Source organism: Larus michahellis, chromosome 2, assembly GCF_964199755.1.
Source record: "Larus michahellis chromosome 2, bLarMic1.1, whole genome shotgun sequence".
NCBI lineage: Eukaryota > Metazoa > Chordata > Aves > Charadriiformes > Laridae > Larus > Larus michahellis.
The window spans coordinates 1839697-1861457 of record NC_133897.1 but is presented as its reverse complement, the minus strand read 5'-3'; the positions used below and the strand labels follow the sequence as shown (position 1 = coordinate 1861457).

Genomic DNA, 21761 nt, shown 5'->3' with positions numbered 1-21761 from the left:
GAGGAGGGAGGGGCGGGGTCTCGCCGCTCGCAGCCAATAGCGGAGCGCCCCGCCCTGCCCGGCCCGCCGCGAGCCGCGCCCGGCCCCGCCCACCCGAGAGGAACCGAGCGGGGCCGAAAGGAGCCGAACGGGGCTGAACCGGACCGAGCGGAGCCGAGCGGAGCCGAGCGGAGCCGAACCGGACCGAGCGGGGCCGAACCCGACCGAGCGGAGCCGAACCGGACCGAGCGGGGCCGAGAGGAACCGAACCGGACCGAGCGGAGCCGAACCGGACCGAGCGGGACGGGACCGGACCGGACCGGGCGGGGCCGGAGAGCTTCGGTTCGGTTCGGGTCGGTTCGGGCTGGTCCCGGGGCCGGTCCCGTCTCGGCGATGCGGCGGGACCGCGCGGTGCTGCCGGTGCTGCTGCTGCCGCTGCTCTGCCCGGTGCGGGACAGGACGGGGGCGGCACCGGGGACCGGGACTGGGGATGGGCACCGGGGACCGGACGGGACGGGGACAGGGGTGGCACCGGGACCGGCACCGGGACCGGCACCGGGACCGGGAGGGGGTCGGGACCCGCCGGGCCGCCCGCTCCCCCCGGGGGCTCAGAGTGACTTCACCGAGTGTCCGCTGGGGGAGGGTCTGTCTGGCTCATCTTGTTTTGTTTTATTATTTCATTTTATTTATTTTATTTTATTTTATTTTATTTTATTTTATTTTATTTTATTTTATTTTTTTATTTCCTTTTTTTTTTCCTTTTTTTTCCTTTTTTTTCGGGTTTGTTTTTTTTTTTTGTTATTTTATTTCATTTTGTTTCATTTCATTTCACTTCATTTCATTTCATTTTACTTTATTTTACTTTATTTCATTCTATTTATATTTCATTTTCGCTTCATTGTGTATTTTTCACTTTGCTTTTTATTTCACTTTTTTCCACTTTATTTCACTTTTCACTTTTTTTTCCCCACTTTTTATCTCCCTTTATCTCCCTTTATTTCAATTTTATTTCACTTTTTATTTCACTTTATTTCGCGTTTTTCACTTTTTTCATTTTTTTTTCTTTTTTATCTCACTTTTTATTTCACTTTAATTCAATTTTATTTCACTTCCTTTCACGTTTTTTACTTTTTTCTTTTTTTTTTTTGCTTTTTTATATCACTTTATTTCACTTTATTTCAATTTTTTTCCCCTTTTTTCCACTTTTTATCTCGCTTTATTTCACTTTATTTATTTCACTTCACTCCGTTCCGTTGCTTTTCCTTTTTATTTCGTCTCGGTGCCTTTTATCTCCTGCTCGTTCTTATTTTCCATTTAATTATTTTCTTTCATCGTTTTGTTTTCAATTTTATTTATTTTCCTTTATTATTTCTTCTTCTTCTTATTATTTTTTTTTTAATTCCTTATTCCCTCACCCCACTCTATTCTATTCTATCCCCCCCCCCCCTCCCCCCCTGCGGGCTGCCCCGACACCACCCATTTAACCGGGGCCGAGCACCCCATGTGCCCCCCCCCCCCCCCGCCCCACCGTGTCCCCCCATGTCCCACCTCCATGTCCCCCCCCACGTCCACGTCCTATGACCCCCCTCCATGTCCCCCCCCATATCCCACTCCCCATGTCCCCCCCCGTCATGTCCCCTTCCTGTGTCCCCTCCCCATGTCCCCCCTCCATGTCCCCCCACGTATCCCGCCATGCCCCCCCCCGATGTCCCCTCCATGTCCCCTCCCCATGTCCCCTTCCTATGACCCCCCCACCATGTCCCCTCCATGTCACCCCTTAAGTCCCCTCCCCATGTTCCCCCTCCATGTCCCCCCCCATATCCCCCCTCCATGTTTCCCCCCCCCCCAAGGAGCAGGTCCCTGGGGCTGCTCCAGGACCCCAAACCAGCCCCCACCATGAGGGTGTGGGGGGGGCACAGCAGGGATTTGGGGTGGGGGGGACAGCTGGGTGTCCTAGTGTCCCCCCCCCGGGGCACAGCTTCAGGGGGAAACTGAGGCAGCCCCCCCCCCCCCGCCCTATCCTGTACCCGCAGGTGCCGGGGGGGTGCGGGAGCGGGAGGACGACGGTGGCAGGGGGGTGCTGCCCCCCCTGCCCCCCCGCCTTCGGTGTCACCGAACCCTGTGGCCACCCCGACACCCACTGCCAGCCCTGCCCGCACAGTGAGTACCCCCCCCACAACCCCCCACCCATGGGTGCCGCTTCCCCAAAAGGGGAAACTGAGGCAGGAAGGGGGGGTTCCCCCCCCCCCCACCTCCATCCCCATAGACGAGGAGCTGGAGCGCACGGAGGGGGCCCCTCCGGGGGAGGCGGTGACGGGGGTCCCCTCGCCTGTCGCCACCCCCGAGTTCGTGCCACCCGAGGCCACCAGCAAGGACATCATCCCCGTCTACTGCTCCCTCCTGGCCGCCGTGGTGGTGGGACTCCTCGCCTACGTGGCCTTCAAGTGGTAGGTTGTGGGAGGGGTCTGGGTGGTCAAGGTGGGGGAGGCCACAGTTATGGGGTCCCTGGGTGACAATCTCCCCCCCGCCCCGTGGGCAGCTGGCACACGTGCAGGCAGAAGAAGCAGCTGGCCAAGGCGCGGGCAGGGGACTTGGGGACGTCACCGGAGGGGGAGAAGCTGCACAGTGACAGCGGGGTCTTCCTCGACACCCACAGCCTGCAGGAGCCCCACCAGCCCGGCAAGGGTGAGCACCCACCACCCAGCGATGGGTTTCGGGGAGGGGGAGGGTACCCATGGTGGGGTGGGGTCCAGGGAGGGTTTTGTCCCCCGACATCATCGGGATGGGGTTGGGGAGCACCCGTGTTTGTGGGTGGGTGTTTCCTGGGTGGATCTGTCCACTTGGGGAGCATCTGGGTGGGGTTGGGGTGCTCTAGGGATGGGCTTGGGGTGCCACCATGGTCCGTGGAGGACCCACATGGGTTTTAGGGTGCATCTACACCCCAGAGAGCTCGCACATGGATTTGGGGTGCCACCATGGCCCATGGAGGACCCACATGGGTTTTAGGGTGCATCTACACCCCAGAGAGCTCCCACATGGATTTGGGGTGCCACCATGGCCCATGGAGGACCCACATGGGTTTTAGGGTGCATCTACACCCCAGAGAGCTCCCACATGGATTTGGGGTGCCACCATGGCCCATGGAGGACCCACATGGGTTTTAGGGTGCATCTACACCCCAGAGAGCTCCCACATGGATTTGGGGTGCCACCATGGCCCAGGGAGCACCCATATGGGTTTGGGGTGCACCTATGCCCCCCAGGGAGCATCCCGATGGGTTGGGGAGCATTGAGGATCCTTGGGGTTCATCCATGTGGGGTTGGGAGCACCCATGCCCCAGGGAGCATGCGGAAATGGGGGTCAGGGAGCAACCAAATGGGATTGGGGAGCACCCAGATGTGGTCAGGGAGTACCCATACCCTTGGGAGCACCCAAATGGTGGTTAGGAAGCACCCATGCCCCAGGGAGCACCCAAATGGGGATCATGGAGCGCTTGAATGGGGTTGGGGAGCACCTGGGTGGGACTGGGGAGAAGTATACCCAAGATAGCACCTTGTCTGGGGTTGGGTGGCACCCAAACGGGGGTCAGGGAGCACCCAAAGGGGGTTGAGGAGCACCCATACCTCAGGTAGCACCTGGATGGGGTTGGTTGGCACCCAGATGAGGGTCAGGGAGCACTCAAATGGAGTTGTGGAGCACCTGGATGGGGTTGGTGGCACCCAAATGGCGGTCAGGAAGCACCCAAACAGGGGTCAGAGAGCACCCAAATGGGGTTGGGGACCACCCGAAGGAGGTTTGGGGAGCACCCATGCCCTGGAGACCACCCAAATGGAGGTCAGGGACCACCCATACCCCAGGAAGCACCCAAATGGGGTTCAGGGAGCACCCAAATGGGGTTGGGGACCACCCGAAGGAGGTTTGGGGAGCACCCATGCCCTGGAGACCACCCAAATGGAGGTCAGGGACCACCCATACCCCAGGAAGCACCCAAATGGGGTTCAGGGAGCACCCAAATGGGGTTGGGGACCACCCGAAGGGGGGGTTGAGGAGCACCCATGCCCTGGAGACCACCCAAATGAGGGTCAGGGACCACCCATACCCCAGGAAGCACCCAAATGGGGGTAAGGGAGCCCCCAAATGGGGTTGGGGAGCACCCATGCCCTGGGGAGCACCCAAATGGGGTTCGGGGAGCACCCAAATGGGGTTCAGGGAGCACCCAAATGGGGTTGGGGACCACCCAAAGGGGGTTGGGGACCACCCAAAGCGGGGTCGGGGAGCACCCATGCCCTGGTCAGTGTCTCTCTCTCCCAGGACCCGGTGACACCCCCCCAGCACAGCCATGGCGCCGGGTGGTGACTTCGGGTGCTGACACCGACTCCCCCCACCCCTCCCCGCAGCCCGCCACCCCGAGGGCCACCCTGATGGCCACCCCTTGAGCTCGGTGTCCCCTCAGCGTCAGGAGGAGCTGGAGCGGCTGCTGGAGAGCGGGGGGCCGGGGGGGGACTGGCGCGGCCTGGCCACCCGCCTGGGCTTCGGCCCCGACGCCATCGTCACCTTCGGCCGGGGCCGGGCGCCCGCCCGCGCCATGCTCAGCGCCTGGGCCAGCACCGAGGGGGCCACGCTGGACGCCCTCTGCCAGGCCCTGGCCGCCATCGGCCGCCATGACGTCGCCCGGTGCTTGGCGGCAGCGGGGGACGCCACCTCCGCCGTGTGACTGTCCCCAAGGCGGGGGGACGCACACACCCTGGCCCGCTCGGGCCCGTGTGGGGTTTTTTAAGTGGGTTTTGTACTTTTTTTAGAGGGGGCCGGGCGGGGGGGGGGGATGTGGTGGCTTCGGGGGGGGATGGTGACAGAGGGCGGGGGCCGTGGCTGGTCCCTGGTGGGCGCATTAAACATGTCACTTGTGTCACCAGGAGTTGTGTCTTCAGGCGTCCATGTGTGTCCCTCAAGTGCGTGTCACCGGGATAAGTGTCCCCACAAGCGCGTGTCACCGGGATGTGTCCCCTCAGGTGTCCGTGTATGTCCCCCCCCCCCAAGCTCACGGCACCAGGATGTGTCCCCAAGCACATGTCACTGGGATATGCGTCCCCACAAATGCATGTCACCAGGATGTGCGTCCTTCAGTGGCCGTGTGTCCCCAAGATGTGTCCCCTCGGGTGTCTGTGTGTCCCACCAAGCGCATGTCACCAGGACGTGTGTCCCCACAAGCATGTGTCACCGGGATGTGTGTCCTTCAGTGTCTGTGTGTCCCCAGGATGTGTCCCCTCTGGTGTCCCCGTGTCCCTCCAAGCTTGTGTCACCAGGACATGTGTCCCCACAAGCGTGTGTCACCGGGATGTGTGTCCTTCAGTGTCTGTGTGTCCCCAGGATGTGTCCCCTCTGGTGTCCCCATGTCCCTCCAAGCTTGTGTCACCAGGATATGTCCCCTCAGGTGTCCCTGTGTGTCCCCGAGTGCGCGTTCCCAGGATGTGTGTCTTCAGACAGCCGTGTGTCCCCAGGGTGTGTGTCCTTCAGTGTCTGTGTGTCCCCAGGATGCGTGTCCTCAGGTGTCCGTGTGTCCCATCAAGCGCATGTCACCGGGATGTGTATCCTTCAGTGGCCGTGTGTCCCCAAGATGTGTCCCCTCAGTGTCCATGTGTCCCTCCAAGCTCATGTCACCAGGGTGTGTCCATGTGCGTCCCCAAGTGTGTGTCCCCAGGACGTGTGTCTTCAGGCACCCATGTGTCCCCAGGATGCGTGTCCTCGGGTGTCCATGTGTGGCCCCAAGCGCATGTCACCGGGACGTGTGTCTTCAAGTGTCCGTGTCCCCCCAGGACGTGTGTCCTCAGGCATCCCTGTGTCCCCCCCCCAAGCGTGTGGCACCAGGATGTGCCCCCTCGGGTGTCCATGTGTCCCTGGGCTGTCCCCCCAGGTGTCCGTGTGTCCCCAAGCGTGTGTCACCAGGATGCGTGTCCCCAAGTACGTGTCCCCATAAGGACAGTGGGGGGGGGGAGGAGGAGGGGACACCCCCAAAGTCCCCAAGGCAGGTGTCACTGGGGGATGGTAATGACAGAAAACAGCCGTTTTAACCCCAAAATGTGCCCAGACACCCCCATCCCGAGCTGGGCCATCCCAAAACCCCGTCCCACCCCCGGGAGCGAGAGGGGACAGATCCCCAAGCCAGGCCATCATGTCCCCACCGCTGCCACCATCGTGTGTGTCCCCCCCCCCAGGCCGTGCCAAACCTCTCTGGGGGCCGGATCCGGTGTGGATTTTTTGGTCATTTTTTCTTTTCTTTTATTCTTTTTTTTTTGTTGGGAAATTTTTTTTTTTTTTTTTTTTTTTTTACATAAAAAGTTCCGTAAAAATTGGATAAAGTAAAATGATTTAAGCAGTAAAATCAATCTTATCAACATCGCACGAGGCCCTGCCAGAAATCCGGGGGGGCGGCCCCGCTCCGCAATATTTACAGGGAAACAGATTAAACCTGGCGGAACCTGGGGGGGGTGGGGGGGGGGAATAAAAAAAAAAAAATTAAAACCAAGGAAACGACCAAAAAAAAAAAAAAAAATTAATTAATAATAACCCCGAAACTATCCTTACAAAGTGTTCCCGTGGTATCGGCACGTCTTGGGCTAAAAGCAACAAAAAAAAAAAAAAGAAAAGGAAAATTATCAATATATTCACATATAGGTTAAAATATAATACAGAGGGTGGTGACGCGCGGGGCGCGTCCGGCAGCGCCGCCGGGTTTCGGCTGCCTCCGCGCGGCCCCGGCAGCTCCAGGCGCCTCCCGCCGTAGGGGATGAAGTTTCTTAGCTGTTGGGTTTTGTTTTGTTTTTTTTTTAAAAAAAATAATAATAAATTCACAGGTTGGTGGTTTAAAAGGGCAAATCCGGGCAGAATCGGGGGTTTCTTCCGAGGTTGGGCTGCGGCCGGTGTCGCTGGGAGGGTGGAGGAGGCGGTGGAGACGGCGGTGGAGATGGCGGTAGACACGGTGGAGATGGCGGAGACGGTGGTGGAGATGGTGGAAGGTGTGGTAGAGACGGTGGAGGAGATGGCGGACACGGTGGAGGACATGGTAGTAGAGGAGATGGTGGAGATGGCGCTGGAGGTGACGGAGATGGTGGAGATGGTAGAGATGGTGGTGAAGATGGTGGAGACTGGTGGACGTGGTGGAGACAGTGGTGGACATGGTGGAGGAGATGGTGGAGATGGCGGTGGCCGTGGTGGAGGACATGGTGGAGATGGCGGTGGCCGCAGTGGAGATGGCGATGGCCGTGGTGGGGATGGTGGTGGCCATGGTGGGGATGGTGGTGGCGGTTACTCCAGCTCCGTGTCTTCTTTGGGTTTGTAGATGGCCCCGAATTTCTGCATGTATTTCTTGATGTATTCCTTCGTCTTGTGTTTCACGTTCTCGTTGCACTCCAGGTCCTCCGGGTTCTTGCAGTATTTCAGCTCCTTGTTCATGACGCCGTGAGTCAGCTGGGGGGGAGAGGAGGGGCCGGAGATACCCACCGTTATTCCCAGTCATCCCAGTCTTGGGGATTCCCCAGGATATTTTGCTATTAATCCCCAAGTATTTACTCTCAATTCCCAATATTCCCCAAATATTTACTCTAGTTCCCAATATTTCCCAAATATTCGCTATTATTCCCCCAAATATTTACTCTAATTCCCAATATTCCCCAAATATTTACTCCCAATTCCCAATATTCCCCCAATATTCGCTATTATTCCCCACACATTCCCCTAATACTTGCCATTATTCCCCAAATATTTGCTATTATTCCCTCAGTTATTTTCGTATTATTGCCCAAATATTCCCCAAATAGTTGCTGTTACTCCCCAAATAGTCCCCAAAATATTTTCTATTATTCCCCAAATATAGGCTATTGTTCCCCAAATAGTCCCAAAATATTTGCTATTATTCCCCAAGCAGCTCCCAAATATTGGCTAATATTCCCAAAATATTGGCTATTATTCCCCCAATACTGGCTAATATTCCCAAAACATTGGCTATTATTCCCCCTGTATTCCCTATTATTCCCAAATATTGGCTAATATTCCCCAAATATCTACTGTTATTCCCAAAATATTGGGTATTATCCCCCAGATATTGCCTACTATTCCCCAAATACTCCCTATTATTCCCAAATACTGGCTAATATTCCCCAAATATTTGCTATTATTCCCAAAATATTGGCTATTATTCCCCCAATATTGCCTATTATCCCCCAAATATCCCCTATTACTCCTAAATACTGCCTATTATTCCCTAAATATTCCTTATTACTCACAAATATAGGCTATTATTACCCAAATATTACCTATTATTCCCAAGTATTGGCTAATATCCCCCAAATATCTGCTATTATTCCCCCTATATTCTCTACTATTCCCAAATATACCCCATTACTCCCAAATATTGGCTAATATTCCCAAAATATTGGCTATTATTCCCCCAATAATGCCTATTATTCCCCAAATATTCCCTATTACTCCCAAATATTGGCTAATAGTCCCCAAACATTGCCTATTATTCCCAAGTATTGGCTAATATTCCACAAGTATCTGCTATTATTCCCCCAATAATGCCTATTATTCCCCAAATATTTGCTACTATTCCCCAAATATCGGCTATTATTCCCCCAATATTGCCTATTATTCCCTATTTCTCCCAAATATCGGGTAATATCCCCCAGATATCGGCTATTATTCCCCCAATATTGCCTATTATTCCCCAAATATTCCCTATTACTCCCAAATATTGGCTAATATTCCCCAAATATCTACTATTATTCCCCAAACATTGCCTGTTATTCCATCAATATTGCCTAATATTCCCCGAATATTCCCTATTACTCCCAAAGATTGGCGGCTAGTCCCCCCATATTGCCTATTATTCCCCGAATATCCCCTATTACTCCCAAATATCGGCCGACAGTCCCCCAATACCTACTCTGATTCCCAAAATATTGGCTGTTATTCCCCCAATACTGCCTATTATCCCCGCAGTGTTCCCCGTTATTCCCAAATCTTGGCTGTCACCTTGCGCGCCAGGTGTTTGAAGTCCTCGGTGGTGGTGATGCGTCCCACCTTGCAGTCGGGTTTGCGGTAGGGGTTCAGGCACTGCACGATGAACTGGGACATCTGCGGGAAGGGACACTTGGATCCAGCCCCGTCCCCCGGGGGTGACACGTCCCCAAGGGACCCACTGACCCCCCCCCCCCGCCCTCCGCACCCAACCGGTGTCTCCATCCCCACGCGTCCCCGCGGGATCCGGACCCAACCCAGGGGACACCCCTTGACGTCCCCGCACGGTGGGGTGTCCCACCCCGACGTCGTATCCCCCCGTCTGGGATGGTGAACCCCCCTCCAGCGTCCCCCCTGGGTCATGTCACCGGGGTGTGACGGTGACAAATTCCCTGGAAACTCACTTCTTTCCTGAACACCTCTTTGCTCTTCTTGGCCAGCTCGCTGGACGTGTCCGCTTCCGCCGTCTTGGCCTTCTTGGAAGACTGGAGAGGGGACAACCGTGTCACCGGGGCGGGCAGGGCTCTGCCTGTCCCCAGCCCGTCCCTGTCCCCACCCTGGGGACAGCGTTCCGGCCACCCAGCCCTGCCCCACAGCCAGGCGGGAAGCGCGCGCTTCCCAGCTTGCTCCTGGTGAGCTTCCCAGCCCAGTCCCGGCACACTTCCCAGTTCATTTCCAGTGAGCTTCCCAGCCCATTCCCGGTGAGCTTCCCAGTCCAGTCCTGGTGAGCTTCCCAGCCTGCTCCTGGTGAGATTCCCAGCCCATTCCCAGTGAGCTTCCCAGCCTTCTCCCAGTGAGCCTCCCAGCCTTCTCCCAGTGAGCCTCCCAGCCCGCTCCCAGTGAGCCTCCCAGCCTCCTCCCAGTGAGCTTCCCAGGCCAGTCCTGGCACACTTCCCAGCCCATTCCCAATGAGCTTCCCAGCCTGCTCCCAGTGAGCCTCCCAGTCTTCTCCCAGTGAGCCTCCCAGCCCAGTCCTGGCACGCTTCCCAGCCCATTCCCAATGAGCTTCCCAGCCTGCTCCCAGTGAACCTCCCAGTCTTCTGCCAGTGAACTTCCCAGCCCATTCCTGGTGAGCTTCCCAGCCCAGTGCCGGCGTGCTCTCCATCCCAATCCAGCCACACTTCCCAGCTTCATCCCAGTGAGCTTCCCAAGTCCAGTCCTAGTGTGCTCCCCAGTCCAATCGTGGCAGTCCCGGTGAACTTCCCAACCCATTCCTGACACCCTTTCCAGCCCGGTCCCCGTGCACTTCCCAGCCCAGTCCCAGTGTGCTTCCCAGCCTGATCCAGGCACGCTTCCCAGCCTGGTTCCAGTGAGCTCCCCACCCCAATCCAGCCATGCTTCCCAGCCTGCTCCTGGTGATCTTCCCAGTCCAATCCCAGCAGTCCTGGTGAGCTTCCCAGACCAGTGCCAGTGCGCTTCCCAGCTCAATACCGGCATGCTCCTCACCCCAGTCCAGGCACGCTTCCCAGCCCACTCCCAGTGAGCTTCCCAGCCCACTCCCAGCACACTTCCCAACCCAGTCCCAGTGAGCTTCCCAGCCCAGTCCAGGCATGCTTCCCAGTCTGGTCCTGCTGAGCTTCCCAGCCCAGTGCCGGCACACTTCCCAGCCTGATCCCACCCAGCCCAATTCCAGCGCGCTTCCCAGCCTGATCCCAAGCACGCTTCTCAATCCCGGCACGCTTCCCAGTGCACTCCAGCCAGGCTGCTGGTCTGGGAGCACAAATCCCGGGGAGATGCGGGGGGGACCGCTCCTCGTTCTTCTTTCCTTGGGGGAAAAAAAGGCTGGAAAAAGGGTGCAATCTGGTCCTGGGGGAGTTGGGCCGATCTGGAGGGGGGGAAATGCTTCCCCCTCCTATTTATTTCCGATTATCTTTAGCTATAGCCCATCCCAGAAGAATAAAGTGAATTTTATAGGAATTTCCGGCCATTTCTCCGAGTACTAATCCCAGAGCACCGGCTGATTTCATTTGCCGCCCGTGTTAACGGAGCAGGAACTGCATCCCAAGGAGCATCCCTTCGCCGCCAGCCCCCCACCCCAGCATCTCTCCTCCGGCGCTGGTTTTGGGGAGAAATTTGGGAACCGTGGGTTATCCCGACTCGGATTTTCAAGACAGAGCGAGCAAAAGGGGCTGGATAAAGGCTTCCAAAGGCGGGGGAGATTTGCCTTCTCCTCCTGCTCTTTGAAGGTGTCCCGATATTCCTTTTAATTAAAAAAAAAAAAAACAAAACCCAAGCAATTTTTAGAAGTATTTCCCACTGAAAAAAGCAGGAGCCATCCCATCTTTTCCAAATCCCTGGAAATGAGCCGCAAAGCTCCCGGATGCGAAATGACGTGGGGTTTAAATCAACCCTCGACGGGGACGTTTTACGAGCGAGGGCCGTCCCCGAGCGAGCGCACATCAAAGCCGTCCCTTCCCTGCCGGCGGCTCGGGTACCGACATCAAAAAGGGTTGAGGATGGGGGAGCAGATGGCTCCCGGACGGCTCCCGGACGGCTCCCGGCGCGATCCTCAAACCCTGTCACCTCCCGTCACCTCCCGTCACCAAACCCTTCTCCATCGCCCGCCCCTTCTCCATCGCCGAGCCCCGGTTTGGCCGGCACGTCCCCGATTTCTCTTGAATTCCCCGCACCGGCGCGCCAAGGAAAGAGTTATTTTTGAAGGCGGGTCAGTTCGGTTAACGAGGGGATTTTAATTCAGCCCTCCAAGGATGTGATAAACCATCAGCGCTAATTAGCTGGCTTAATTCGAGGCGGATGGATGGGTTTTCGGAAGAGCCGGCACGGCCAACGCCAACTAAAAACGAGCGTCAATAAACGCGTCGAGAAAGTAAATACGAAAATAAAAATTCTGGGATTAAATATTCCTGGGATTTCGAGCTCCGGCGCTGCCCACCACGACCGCGGGGGCCACGTAGCGAAGAGGCCAGGGTCGGGGGGAAAAGGGGAAAACGGCACTTTTTGGGGAGCGGCGGAGGGAGAAGAAGTCCGAGGGGTGGGAAAGCCGAGAGGCGACGCCGGCCCAGGTCCCTACACCGATGGGAAATCCTGCTCCCCTTGGCCGGAGGACGCGGGATGGGGGGAAAAAAATCAGTGCCAAAAATTTGGGAAGAGACACAGGAACTAGATTTCCCAGCTGCTACTTGTGGAAAAGCGCTGATTTCCCCTCCCGCTAAAATTCATCTTTATTTTAGCATAAAAACCTCCTTATCCAAGGGCTTTAGTCTCCCTCGACGGGATCATGGCGCAGCCCCTCCGAAGCGCTCCTGTAATCCCAAACCGTGCCGCTCGCCAGGAAAACTCTAAGGCAGGAAAAGTGTCCCCCCCGTGCCCCCCCCCCAAAAAAAACAACAAACGGTGGTGATTACATTTATCAGCCCCCTTGCTTTACGCAAGGAGAGGTGGGGATGGAAAAGCCAGGGAAGACAGGAAAACCAGTCTGGGATGGGGTGAAGGTGGGAGGCGAAAGGAGCTGGGAAATCCGGAGGAGCCTGCGCAGGATGCTCTTCTCCGGCAGCATGGGATAAGGCTTTTCCAAAGGGGAAAAAAAAAAAACAAAAACAACCAAAAAACAGGTTTTAAAATGTGCTTTAAAGGGAAACGGCGAGAGCGGCTTCGCCCACCTCCTGTGCCTTTCCATCAAAATCGTTATCCCGGCGTGCGAGCCCCAGGAGAGCCCAATTCCCGCTTCCTGCCCCCCCCCTCCCCGGCCATGGCAGGGGGGGCTTTGAGGGTACGGAGAAGGGAGCAGATGCTGCTCGGAAGCGCGTTGAACACGCTCCGGAGGAAATAAAATCTCCCGTTCGCCGCCGGCGTTTCGCCGGGACGAGCGGTGCCCCGCGGCCAGGGAACGCCAGGAATAGCAGCAGCAGCTGTCGGGCGGCCGGAGCGGCGACGCCGGCGAGGTTTAATCCCCTCTTGGAAAAGGTACAGGGTGGGGAAGAGGAGGAGGGTAAAAAAAAAAAAAAAAAAAAAATCCGAGGAATGCGGTTGCAATTTCAGGGCGGGTGCATCCTTACGGAGGCGGCGAGCGAGCTAGGAGCACATGGGAATTCAACGTTATTTCCACAACCAGGAAAAACCCAACCTTCAGGCCATCCCGGCCGAAGAAGGAAAAGATTTAAAAGCTCTAAAGTGAGTAAAAACCACAGCGCCGGGAGGTCAGCCAAAGCCGCGCGGCCGCTGTTGATGTAAGAAGGAGGGATCGACGGCTTCGGAGAAGTTTTGCACCTGAAAATAGGGATTTTGGGGCTTTGAGTGAAGGGTGAAAACTCCGGGCAGGAGCAGGCAGCTCCGGGCAGGAGCCCTTCGAGCATCGCCCCAGTCCTCAGCACCCCTTTTTATCCCCAAGGTTTGGAATCCAGCACGTAAACGCCTGTCCACGTTTACGGAAGCATCTTTCCTTGCGCTGCCAAGACCCTCGAAAATCCATCGGAAAAAGACTCCCAAGCCCCAAAGCACCAGCACAATTCCATTTTCTCCCTCAGAGGAGCCCAACCACCTTCTCAGCACCTTCAGCTCATCCCAGGGACGTTCCCCCAGTATCTCCAGGCTGGTCCACACCAGTCGGCTTTCTCTCCCACAGCCGGAGAGGCAAATCCCTCCAGGGGGCTGTCGTTTACGGCTGTTCCAGATGAATAAAACCTCGCCTTAAAGCCTAAAATGAAGATCCGTCGGATAAACAGGTGCCGGCGTCTCGCTCTGCGCGCCGATATCCTTCAACGGCCATTTGCAACCCAGCCCGGGAGCACCGGTGCAGATAAACCGGGATCAACCCCAGGCCAGCACGAGGGAAAATCCTTCCCCCGCCTCGCGGCGAGAACGCGCCGTAGAAAACCGGCAAAATTAGGAATATTGGTTGTTCTTTCAGCCGGAGAGTTTCAGAAAGCTGCACGAGCCCGTTTCTAACGGTTTAAAGGGAGGAACCGGCCAGGAGCGGTGCAGCGCAAGGTCACTGCACGCTGCCGAGGGATCCAGCAAGCCCCAGCGATCCCAGGACACTCCCGTGTCTGTGAATCCTTCCAGTGCCACGACTATTTGCTCCTTTGCCCGCCGAGATTCCCGAGGGATGCCGGCAGGGTAGGCATGACGCCGACCCAGGGACAAAAATCATTTAAAAGGCTTTTCTGGATTCCTCCGCGGAAGTAAAGGCTCCTTGGCCTCCTTTTCTAATTAACCGTTTTTCAGGGAGATAAATATTTGCAAATTTAAGTGAACTCTCTGGGAATTCCAACTGCAGTACTCGTTACACGGATTGGATTAACCCTTAGGGTCCTGGCAGCACAGGGAAAAGGCGATGGCTGCGGAGCAGGAGATGTTCCTGGGCGCTGTAGGACGGGACGGCGCCTCCAGCACCTACAAAATCAGCCCCAGGTCTGTGGGTATCACCCGAGCATGGAGAGAATTGCTCCCTGTGGGTTATAACCCGACAAATCGTTCCTTCCACGGCTTTTCCCTCCTCTTTTTAGGGAAACAGAAAGGCACAAAGGGTGATTTATCTACAGGGGCTGAGCAAGCGCCGCTCAGGCTCTGCCCTCCCTGCTCTGCACGGGCTGGAAACCCGCCCCGATGGCAGACGCGTCCTCCAAGGAGGTTCAAGCCAAGTCGCCTCCCGCCGAGGGCTGGGGTAGACGTGGCCGCAGAAGGGACCTCACTGAAAATCAAGCCCCGTTTGGGGAGCAGCTCCGTCCTCGCAGGCATCACCTTCGGCAGCAGGAGCGAGGGAGATGCCGCAGCACCCACCAGGAAAGCCGAAAGGCGGCTGGCGGCGGAAGCAACACAGAGCTCCCAGCTCCTCCACTGCACCACCAGTAGTTTTTCCCATTTCGACGTTATGCCCCGCCCCCCCGCCTTTTTTTGGCCGATTATAAGGTCATCTCCGCACATGAGGTTGCAGCAACGCTTGGCATCCAGGGCAGAACATCAGCCACCCCCCAGGGAAGTCCTGCGTTCACCCAAAGCCGCGGTGGGCACAGCCCCAGCGGTGAGCAAAGGAGCAGCGGGGGCTTTACCGAGCCAGCACCCGGAAGGACAAAGAGGTGAGACCACCACAAAAATCCCCGCTCGACTCTTTGTGACCAAGGCAAAACCTGGCAGCAACCAGGGGAAGCCGCTCTTCAGCGGGTACCGGGCAGCACGGCGTATTTCAGAGTGGCAAAAAAAGAACAATTTAACTCTCTTAATCCTCCACTCCTATTTCAAAGCACAAAAACCCCGCGGCCCATGGTCAACGTCGACACTACGGCTTATCTCGGGTCACTTCTGTCCCTCCAAGTCCGTACCGACCTCAACAACAGCCCCGGCATTTGCTGCTCCCGCTCGCTCGGCAGGACGGGATTATGCCCGCAGTCCGTCAAAGAGATATTAACACCGCGTTTCCCTCGCTGAGCCCCGCGCTTACCTTCATGGGGTTTTCGTCATACGTTGGGGTCCCGAGGTCCATTTCAGCTTCGTGTTCAAGGCTGGCGTCGTCCCCCGGGCTGTCCCAGGTAGGAGGGTCCCACTGGGTTTGCCTGCAGGAAGGCAGACAGACAGACCGACCACCGTCACCCTCTTAAAAGTAACTCAAAAACCCTCTTAGAAGTACCTGCTTGTTGTTTGTCCCATCAACTGGGACGTCTGGTCTCGCATCGGTCATCTAAACTCTTAACGTGGGTGTAATCACGGCCCTGTCTTGCTATTAATGCTGAGTTTTGAGTAGGCTGCCAAGTCGGAGAAGGCTAAAGCCACGCAGAAGAACTTAAAAAAGGGGAATTTGCACGATTTTCTATCACCGGTGACACTCAATGTGAGATCAAGGGAAGTTCATCGCAGGCATGAAATAAAGGTTGGCGATCCTGGCGTGGAAAGACGGGAGAAATCCCAGCGGAGACCCTGGGGAAGGCACCGCTTCCTGCAGAGCAAGGGTCAGCCCTTGGCACCTCACGGCAAGTGTTCAGCCACAGGTATCTCATGGTGGAAAGGCCACAGACCAAAGGTCTTGAGAAAAGCCAGAAGAACGAGCAGGAGTTTCAAAAGACGGATGGAAGATGGCACAAAGCTCATCCATACGCTAGAAGGTGCTAGGGCTAGAGCTCTCCGTGGCTCACTGAACACGGGAAGCACCATTTCGGCAGGAGCATCTCGGCTGAGATGGAAGAAGCCATCAGAGCCTGCTTGGGCTCGTCAGGCCAACGAGCCGGGGAGAGTCCCACCACGCTCAAACCGGGGAAGGATGGGGAGAACTGGTCTGGATTTCCTCAAGGTGGGAAGAGGGGAGAGGGTATCCAAGGACAAACACAGGACGGTGCCGGGGAGGAAAACCACAGAGCAGGGCAGGAACGCAACGAGGAGACACGGGGGCCAGCAGGACAGACCTCTGTCTTCGCAGGACTGGGGTGAGTACGGGATTCTCCATCAGGTAAGAGTCCTCCTGAAAGATGTCCCCGCTTACTGCAGGGGGGTTGGACTAGATGACCTTTAAAGGTCCCTTCCAACCCAACGGATTCTCCGATTCTAGGACTAAACAAGAGGGATGCAATGGACAGATCTCCAGACCTCGTTAGGTTTGGGGGTGACTTAATGCGGCCACTCTTTTCCATCTCTAGACTGTGTGAAGATGCGCGCTCTGCAGCTCAATACAAAGAAATCCTGAAAGCCTGCGTCAAAAGGAGACACTGCTTTGAGTTTCTCGAGGTTTCTGACCTTGTATCACAAACCTTGTTCCTCTTTAGGGCTTTTTACTTTTCAGGACATGCAGGAAAGTCATATTTCAAGCCCTCGGGTTCTTCATCATGCTACTTAATTCTCCAGATACCACTGAATATCCCTGACCTTGGACCACGATTCATTCGATCGGTAAATAGAACGAAATCCTAAAATAAGAAAGCATGTCAACAAGAAAGATTTCCTTTCCTCTACTGGCCTCGTCAGCAGATATCCAGTTAAAAGAAGGGTTGAAAGAAACCTTCCAGCACGCGTTCCTCGAAAAAGTTCCAGATTAATTATAGATTTGATTAGTGGCTTCTCGCGTAGCTGCAGAAGATGCACGGTGGAGGCATTCCTCGCCAAGGGGGAAGGCGCGGTTGGGTCTCCTCATCTCATTGCAAGACTTCTACAGGGCGGCACAAACCATATATTCCTGCTCGACTTCTTCTTCCTGGGGTTTGAAGGTCTCCTGCTCGGCTGTTGGCGCAACTCTCAATGTGAAAGGTAGCGGGAAGGAGGCCAAACGGGAGACTGAAAATATCGATGGACGCAGGGAAACGCGTGCAAGTAACAATAACCGACATCAAGATGGTCAGGACATGTGAGAAATACCCAGGCTTAACCCTTTAGAGAGGTGGATCCCCGTACAGGCCTCGCGTGGAGTTTGAAATTTAAAGAAATCCTTTCTAGAAGTTTAAAACTCATGATACTCACTTTAGATAAGTCCATAAGTATTGATCCAAACACCTGGCACCTTCCAAAAGCGATCGCAAAGGCGTGGGGGAAACACTGGGAAACTCTTATTTCTTGCTCCAGCACGAAGCGGAGGTTTGAAGATGGGAAAAAAATGAGGGGGAGAAAACAAAGCCTTTGATGCCGCCCGCCGATCCCTCAGCCACCAAAGTCCTGCTGTTGGTACGGCATGCCCACCGCAACGCTCGCACACGCGTTCAAAGCCTCCACAGGTCGGGGTTATTCGCCTGGCAGAGCCACGCGGGTGTTTGCAGAGCAGGAGGGGCAGACGAGGTCCCTCTCTACCCCTCAACCCTGCGGCCATTTCAGTGCCGCGTGGGGCACGGCGTCTTCTGGCAGAGCGATGGGACCAAAGGTGATGTCAGAAGAAGTAAATTCAACCTGACCGAGATGCTGGGGAGAAAGATGTTGGAGTGGGGCCAGAGGAGGCCTCGGAGATGCTGGGAGGGCTGGAGCCCCTCTGCTGTGGGGACAGGCTGGGAGAGCTGGGGGGGTTCAGCCTGGAGAAGAGAAGGCTCCGGGGAGACCTTCCAGCCCCTTCCAGTCCCTCAAGGGGCTCCAGGAAAGCTGGGGAGGGACTCTGGAGCAGGGAGGGGAGCCATGGGACGAGGGGGAAGGGTTTTCCACTGACAGAGGGGAGACTGAGATGAGATGTGAGGCAGAAATTGTTTGCTGTGAGGGGGGTGAGCCCCTGGCCCAGGTTGCCCAGAGAAGCTGTGGCTGCCCCATCCCTGGAGGGGTTCAAGGCCAGGTTGGACGGGGCTTGGAGCAACGTGGTGTGGTGGGAGGTGTCCCTGCCCAGGGCAGGGGGTGGCACTGGGTGGTCTTTAACAGTCCCTTCCAACCCAAACCAGTCTGTGATTGTATGTTGCTTTGATGGAACTTTTTTTTGCAATGAGACATCAGAAGTGGAGCTCCTCACCACCTCCTTATCACACAGGGTTACAACTCAACGCGCGGCTGGAGTCATCGTTTGCAAGGAAATCGTTTGCCACCATCACACTTCTGCTCTCAGAAAACAGGGATCCATCCCTGGGCCACATTTATGGGGGCAAAGGAAAAGTTTTGAGCAATCTCAGCCTCCCACCCACCCGGCTAACGAGCAGCAACTCAATCAGCATGGGCTTTGTGGTGCCTAATGAGACGCCAAGGGCTGAAGATCTATTTCTCTTCCACCCAATTCCTTCGCTTGAGCCATCAAACTCCAGCCCCGTGGCAGCCACTACGCTCACCTCGTTATCACGCTCACCTCGTTACCACATGGTAGTAGTAGATCTTCCCCTCCGGATCTCGGGCTGTTTTCCAGTTGGGTGGGAGGACGATGGTTTTGGGTTTTGGAGGGGATGGTGGAGGCAAGTCCAGGAGGTTGTTGGTCACCACAAGCTCTGGCTGAAAACAGCGCAAAAGGGGTGAAGAGAAAGACGTGAGCGGCCGTGAGGGGGGTCAGAGCAGCCCCGACAGCTCTTTCCCGCACAACAAAGACTCTGTTGAAGGTAGAACTTAAAAAAGGACATTAGTGTTGGCCCAAGAAGCGGTGAGGACAGTATCTTTACCTAGTTCTTCATGAAAAATCCCAAGCACCCACTTGACCACATCCCGAGCTTGTAATATGGACACTTTTCCACCCATGCTCTTAAATCCGCTGTGGTGGATGCCAAAACCATCGTTTCTGATGGAGCGCCTTCAGTGGTCAAAGCAGCTCATGGAGCTTCCACGTGCCCACCCACACACAGCCTTCTCAGATGTGCTGGCAGAAAGCCCGAACACAACAGGACCTGGGCTCAAAACCCCCCAAAATGCGTCTGGAGACACATCCAGCCCGGAGAGCAGCATCCCGATGGGTGCCAGCATGCTGTCGCACGGGAAACTCCGCCAACTGGTACCACCAACGCTTTCACAGCATCCAGAAGCCACGGGGAATCACGCAAAGCTAAAGCAGATGTAGAGGAACGTTCCTCATCCCTTCTGACCCACCAAACCTTACCTGCTGGATGGGCTGAGGCTGCCCGGCCGCGACGATCGTAGTTACTGCTGTCGGTGGCTGCACTATGACTCCCTGCGGATGAGCAGCGTAAATCTGCTGGCCCTGGATGTACTGGAGACCTGGTTGGGCGTAACTCTGAAACGGAGCACGGGGAATCACAGGTCAGCTTGCTTTCCCGAAAAACCCTTTACCGGAGGACACAGTACAGCTTGCCTTACTGGGAATCAAGGCAAGAAGAGGATAATAGTCCTTGAGGACTAGTGGAGGATAACATCCAAACCAAAGAGCAACAACCGGTGACCGAGGCGGGGTCCCAGCAAACGCCCTTCATATTCAGTTGGCCAATTTGCTACCCCAGGAGTCGTACAATCACCTACATCTCGCTTTTAGGAAGAATTAGGCATCAGCAAGGTGCTGAACGCCGATACCCTTGGTAATGAAGACAAAGCACAAGGAGAAAGCACTTCAGCGCGGTCATTTGGAGCTCCAGGCTGAACCTGATGGAAGGGAACGTGTAATTCAGAGAAAACAGACAGAGAAGGTTGATTTGTTGGGTTTTTTGTTTGGTTTAAGGCACGCAAGAGCTGGTAGTTCCAGACTCTGCTTCCAAAAGTCAACGGAAGGCGAGCTCACACCTCCACGTTTCACTGCTTACTCGGTCAGTGACAGTGGAAGCTCTTACCCAGAAATACCCCGCCACGAGAATCAACAAAAAACCAACGTTAACTTGTATCAACAGGTTAAAAAAAAATCTCTGCAAGCTGTAAACTCCTGCTTGGCCCCAACGACTCTGATATATGACATTTGTACATGGAAAATAAGCTGCCTAAATGTGCTTTTCTCGGACGGGAAGTTATCTGAGAAGCGCTACTGCAGCTTGATATTAGAGCAAAGTTGGATGCTCTAATTTTAAGAGCACTAGAAAACAGTGAGCAAATAAAGTGTACCGGGCTGGTACCCTTCGTTCTGTGGGGGTTTCACGCCATGCTGTGTCTGAAATGGCAATTTTACCTGTACAATCGGTGGGGTCGTCTGCGAGTAGGGGGACGTCACACCATAAACGGTCTGACAGGTCTGTCCTTGGTAATATATGGCTGGTTGGGACTGGGCGGGCGAGTACTGCTGTTGTACAGCTACAGTCTGCTGGCTGGAATCCCACACCCCGTAGCTCTGGCTCTGCACCGGTCCTGGCGTGGCCACGGGTAGGACGGCCACATTGGGTTCTTGATGGACCACGGTGTCGCTTTGTGCTACATACTGCGGAGTTGTAACCTCCATCGTCGTTGCTACATGTTGGACTACTGGTACCGGCTGAGGAGTAGTTAGAGTTGGTTCCACCGTGTGCCCAACCAAAGTCTGTGGGTGCTCGTACGCCGCCGGCGAGCACATGGAATCCATGGTGGGCGTGGGCAGCAGCACCTTGCCAGCGTTGGGGTTGCTGGGGTCTACATAGGCTTGCATGGGGTAGCCAGGCGGGTAGCCGATAAAGCTATGGTGGGGCGTGCCGTAGCCCATGGAGTCGTAGGGCAGGGGGGACGTCATCCCCAGGTTTTGCAGTTGCTGTTGTTGTTTCTGGGCTTCCCGCTGGGCGACCTCCTGCTCAAACAGCTTCCTGCGCTCCTCCGTGGACAGCTTGTTGCGATCCTTAAGCCGGACTTTCTTCTTCGAAGATGCTGGTGTGTCATATCTGGGAGAGAAAGAAAAGGCTTTTTGAGACCTCAGAAACCTACAGGTCCAGGGGTCCAGAAGCAAAAGGACCACCACCAATGACACGCAGACCTGGGGGAGGGACAAACATCCAACAGCAGCATCAATTCCTAAAATCATTCACCAAGGGACCAACCATGGCAAGTCACAGAGAGAAGAAACGCCCACCGGTCCTGCTCATCCACGAGCAAGGAGCGAGGGCAGAGGATGCGCTAAGCGGTCCAACTGGATTTACCAACTTTGGTTCAATGCTGGAGCTAATGGAGATGCAGCAGAAATAGTCTGGAGGACCTGCTAGGCAGCACCGAGAGACCCGCAGTGGGGAGACAACATCTCCAAGGCCAACAGGGAACCCAAGGAGAGGGCAGAATAAGCAGGGGAACAGGTTGGGTACCCGTGCTGGAGCCCCTCTGCCATGGTTTCCCAATGCAGGACCAACGAATCATAGAATTGTCTAGGTTGGAAGGGACCTAGGTTGGAAGGGATCATCGAGTCCAACCATCAACCTAACACTGACAAAACCCATCACTACCCCACGTCCCTCAGCACCACGTCTGCCTGGCTTTTAAATACCCCCAAGGATGGTGACTCCACCACTTCCCTGGGCAGCCTGGTCCAATGCTTGACAACCCTTTCCGGG

General features: G+C 55.6%; 2 protein-coding genes across 2 annotated transcripts in view; one reads left to right on the top strand and one right to left on the bottom strand.

Annotated features, from left to right (window-relative positions):
- Positions 1-225: 225 nt before the first annotated feature.
- On the top strand, positions 226-4893 carry LOC141738546 (death domain-containing membrane protein NRADD-like). The gene is given in 5 exon segments (XM_074573866.1): positions 226-426; positions 2013-2219; positions 2221-2426; positions 2519-2664; positions 4377-4893. Coding segments are annotated over 5 exon segments (930 nt in total). The 5' UTR covers positions 226-372; the 3' UTR covers positions 4694-4893.
- Positions 4894-6516: 1623 nt separating this feature from the next.
- Positions 6517-21761, bottom strand: part of SETD2 (SET domain containing 2, histone lysine methyltransferase) — a 74052-nt gene continuing 58807 nt past the window's right edge. Inside the window, exons 15-21 of the mRNA XM_074573859.1 lie at positions 20426-21101; positions 19415-19549; positions 18680-18819; positions 15392-15503; positions 9399-9479; positions 9010-9111; positions 6517-7443 (exon numbers count right to left, since the gene is read on the bottom strand). Coding sequence (XP_074429960.1) covers positions 7282-7443; positions 9010-9111; positions 9399-9479; positions 15392-15503; positions 18680-18819; positions 19415-19549; positions 20426-21101 — 1408 coding nt within the window. The 3' untranslated portion in view covers positions 6517-7281. The remainder of the gene's footprint in view (positions 7444-9009; positions 9112-9398; positions 9480-15391; positions 15504-18679; positions 18820-19414; positions 19550-20425; positions 21102-21761) is intronic.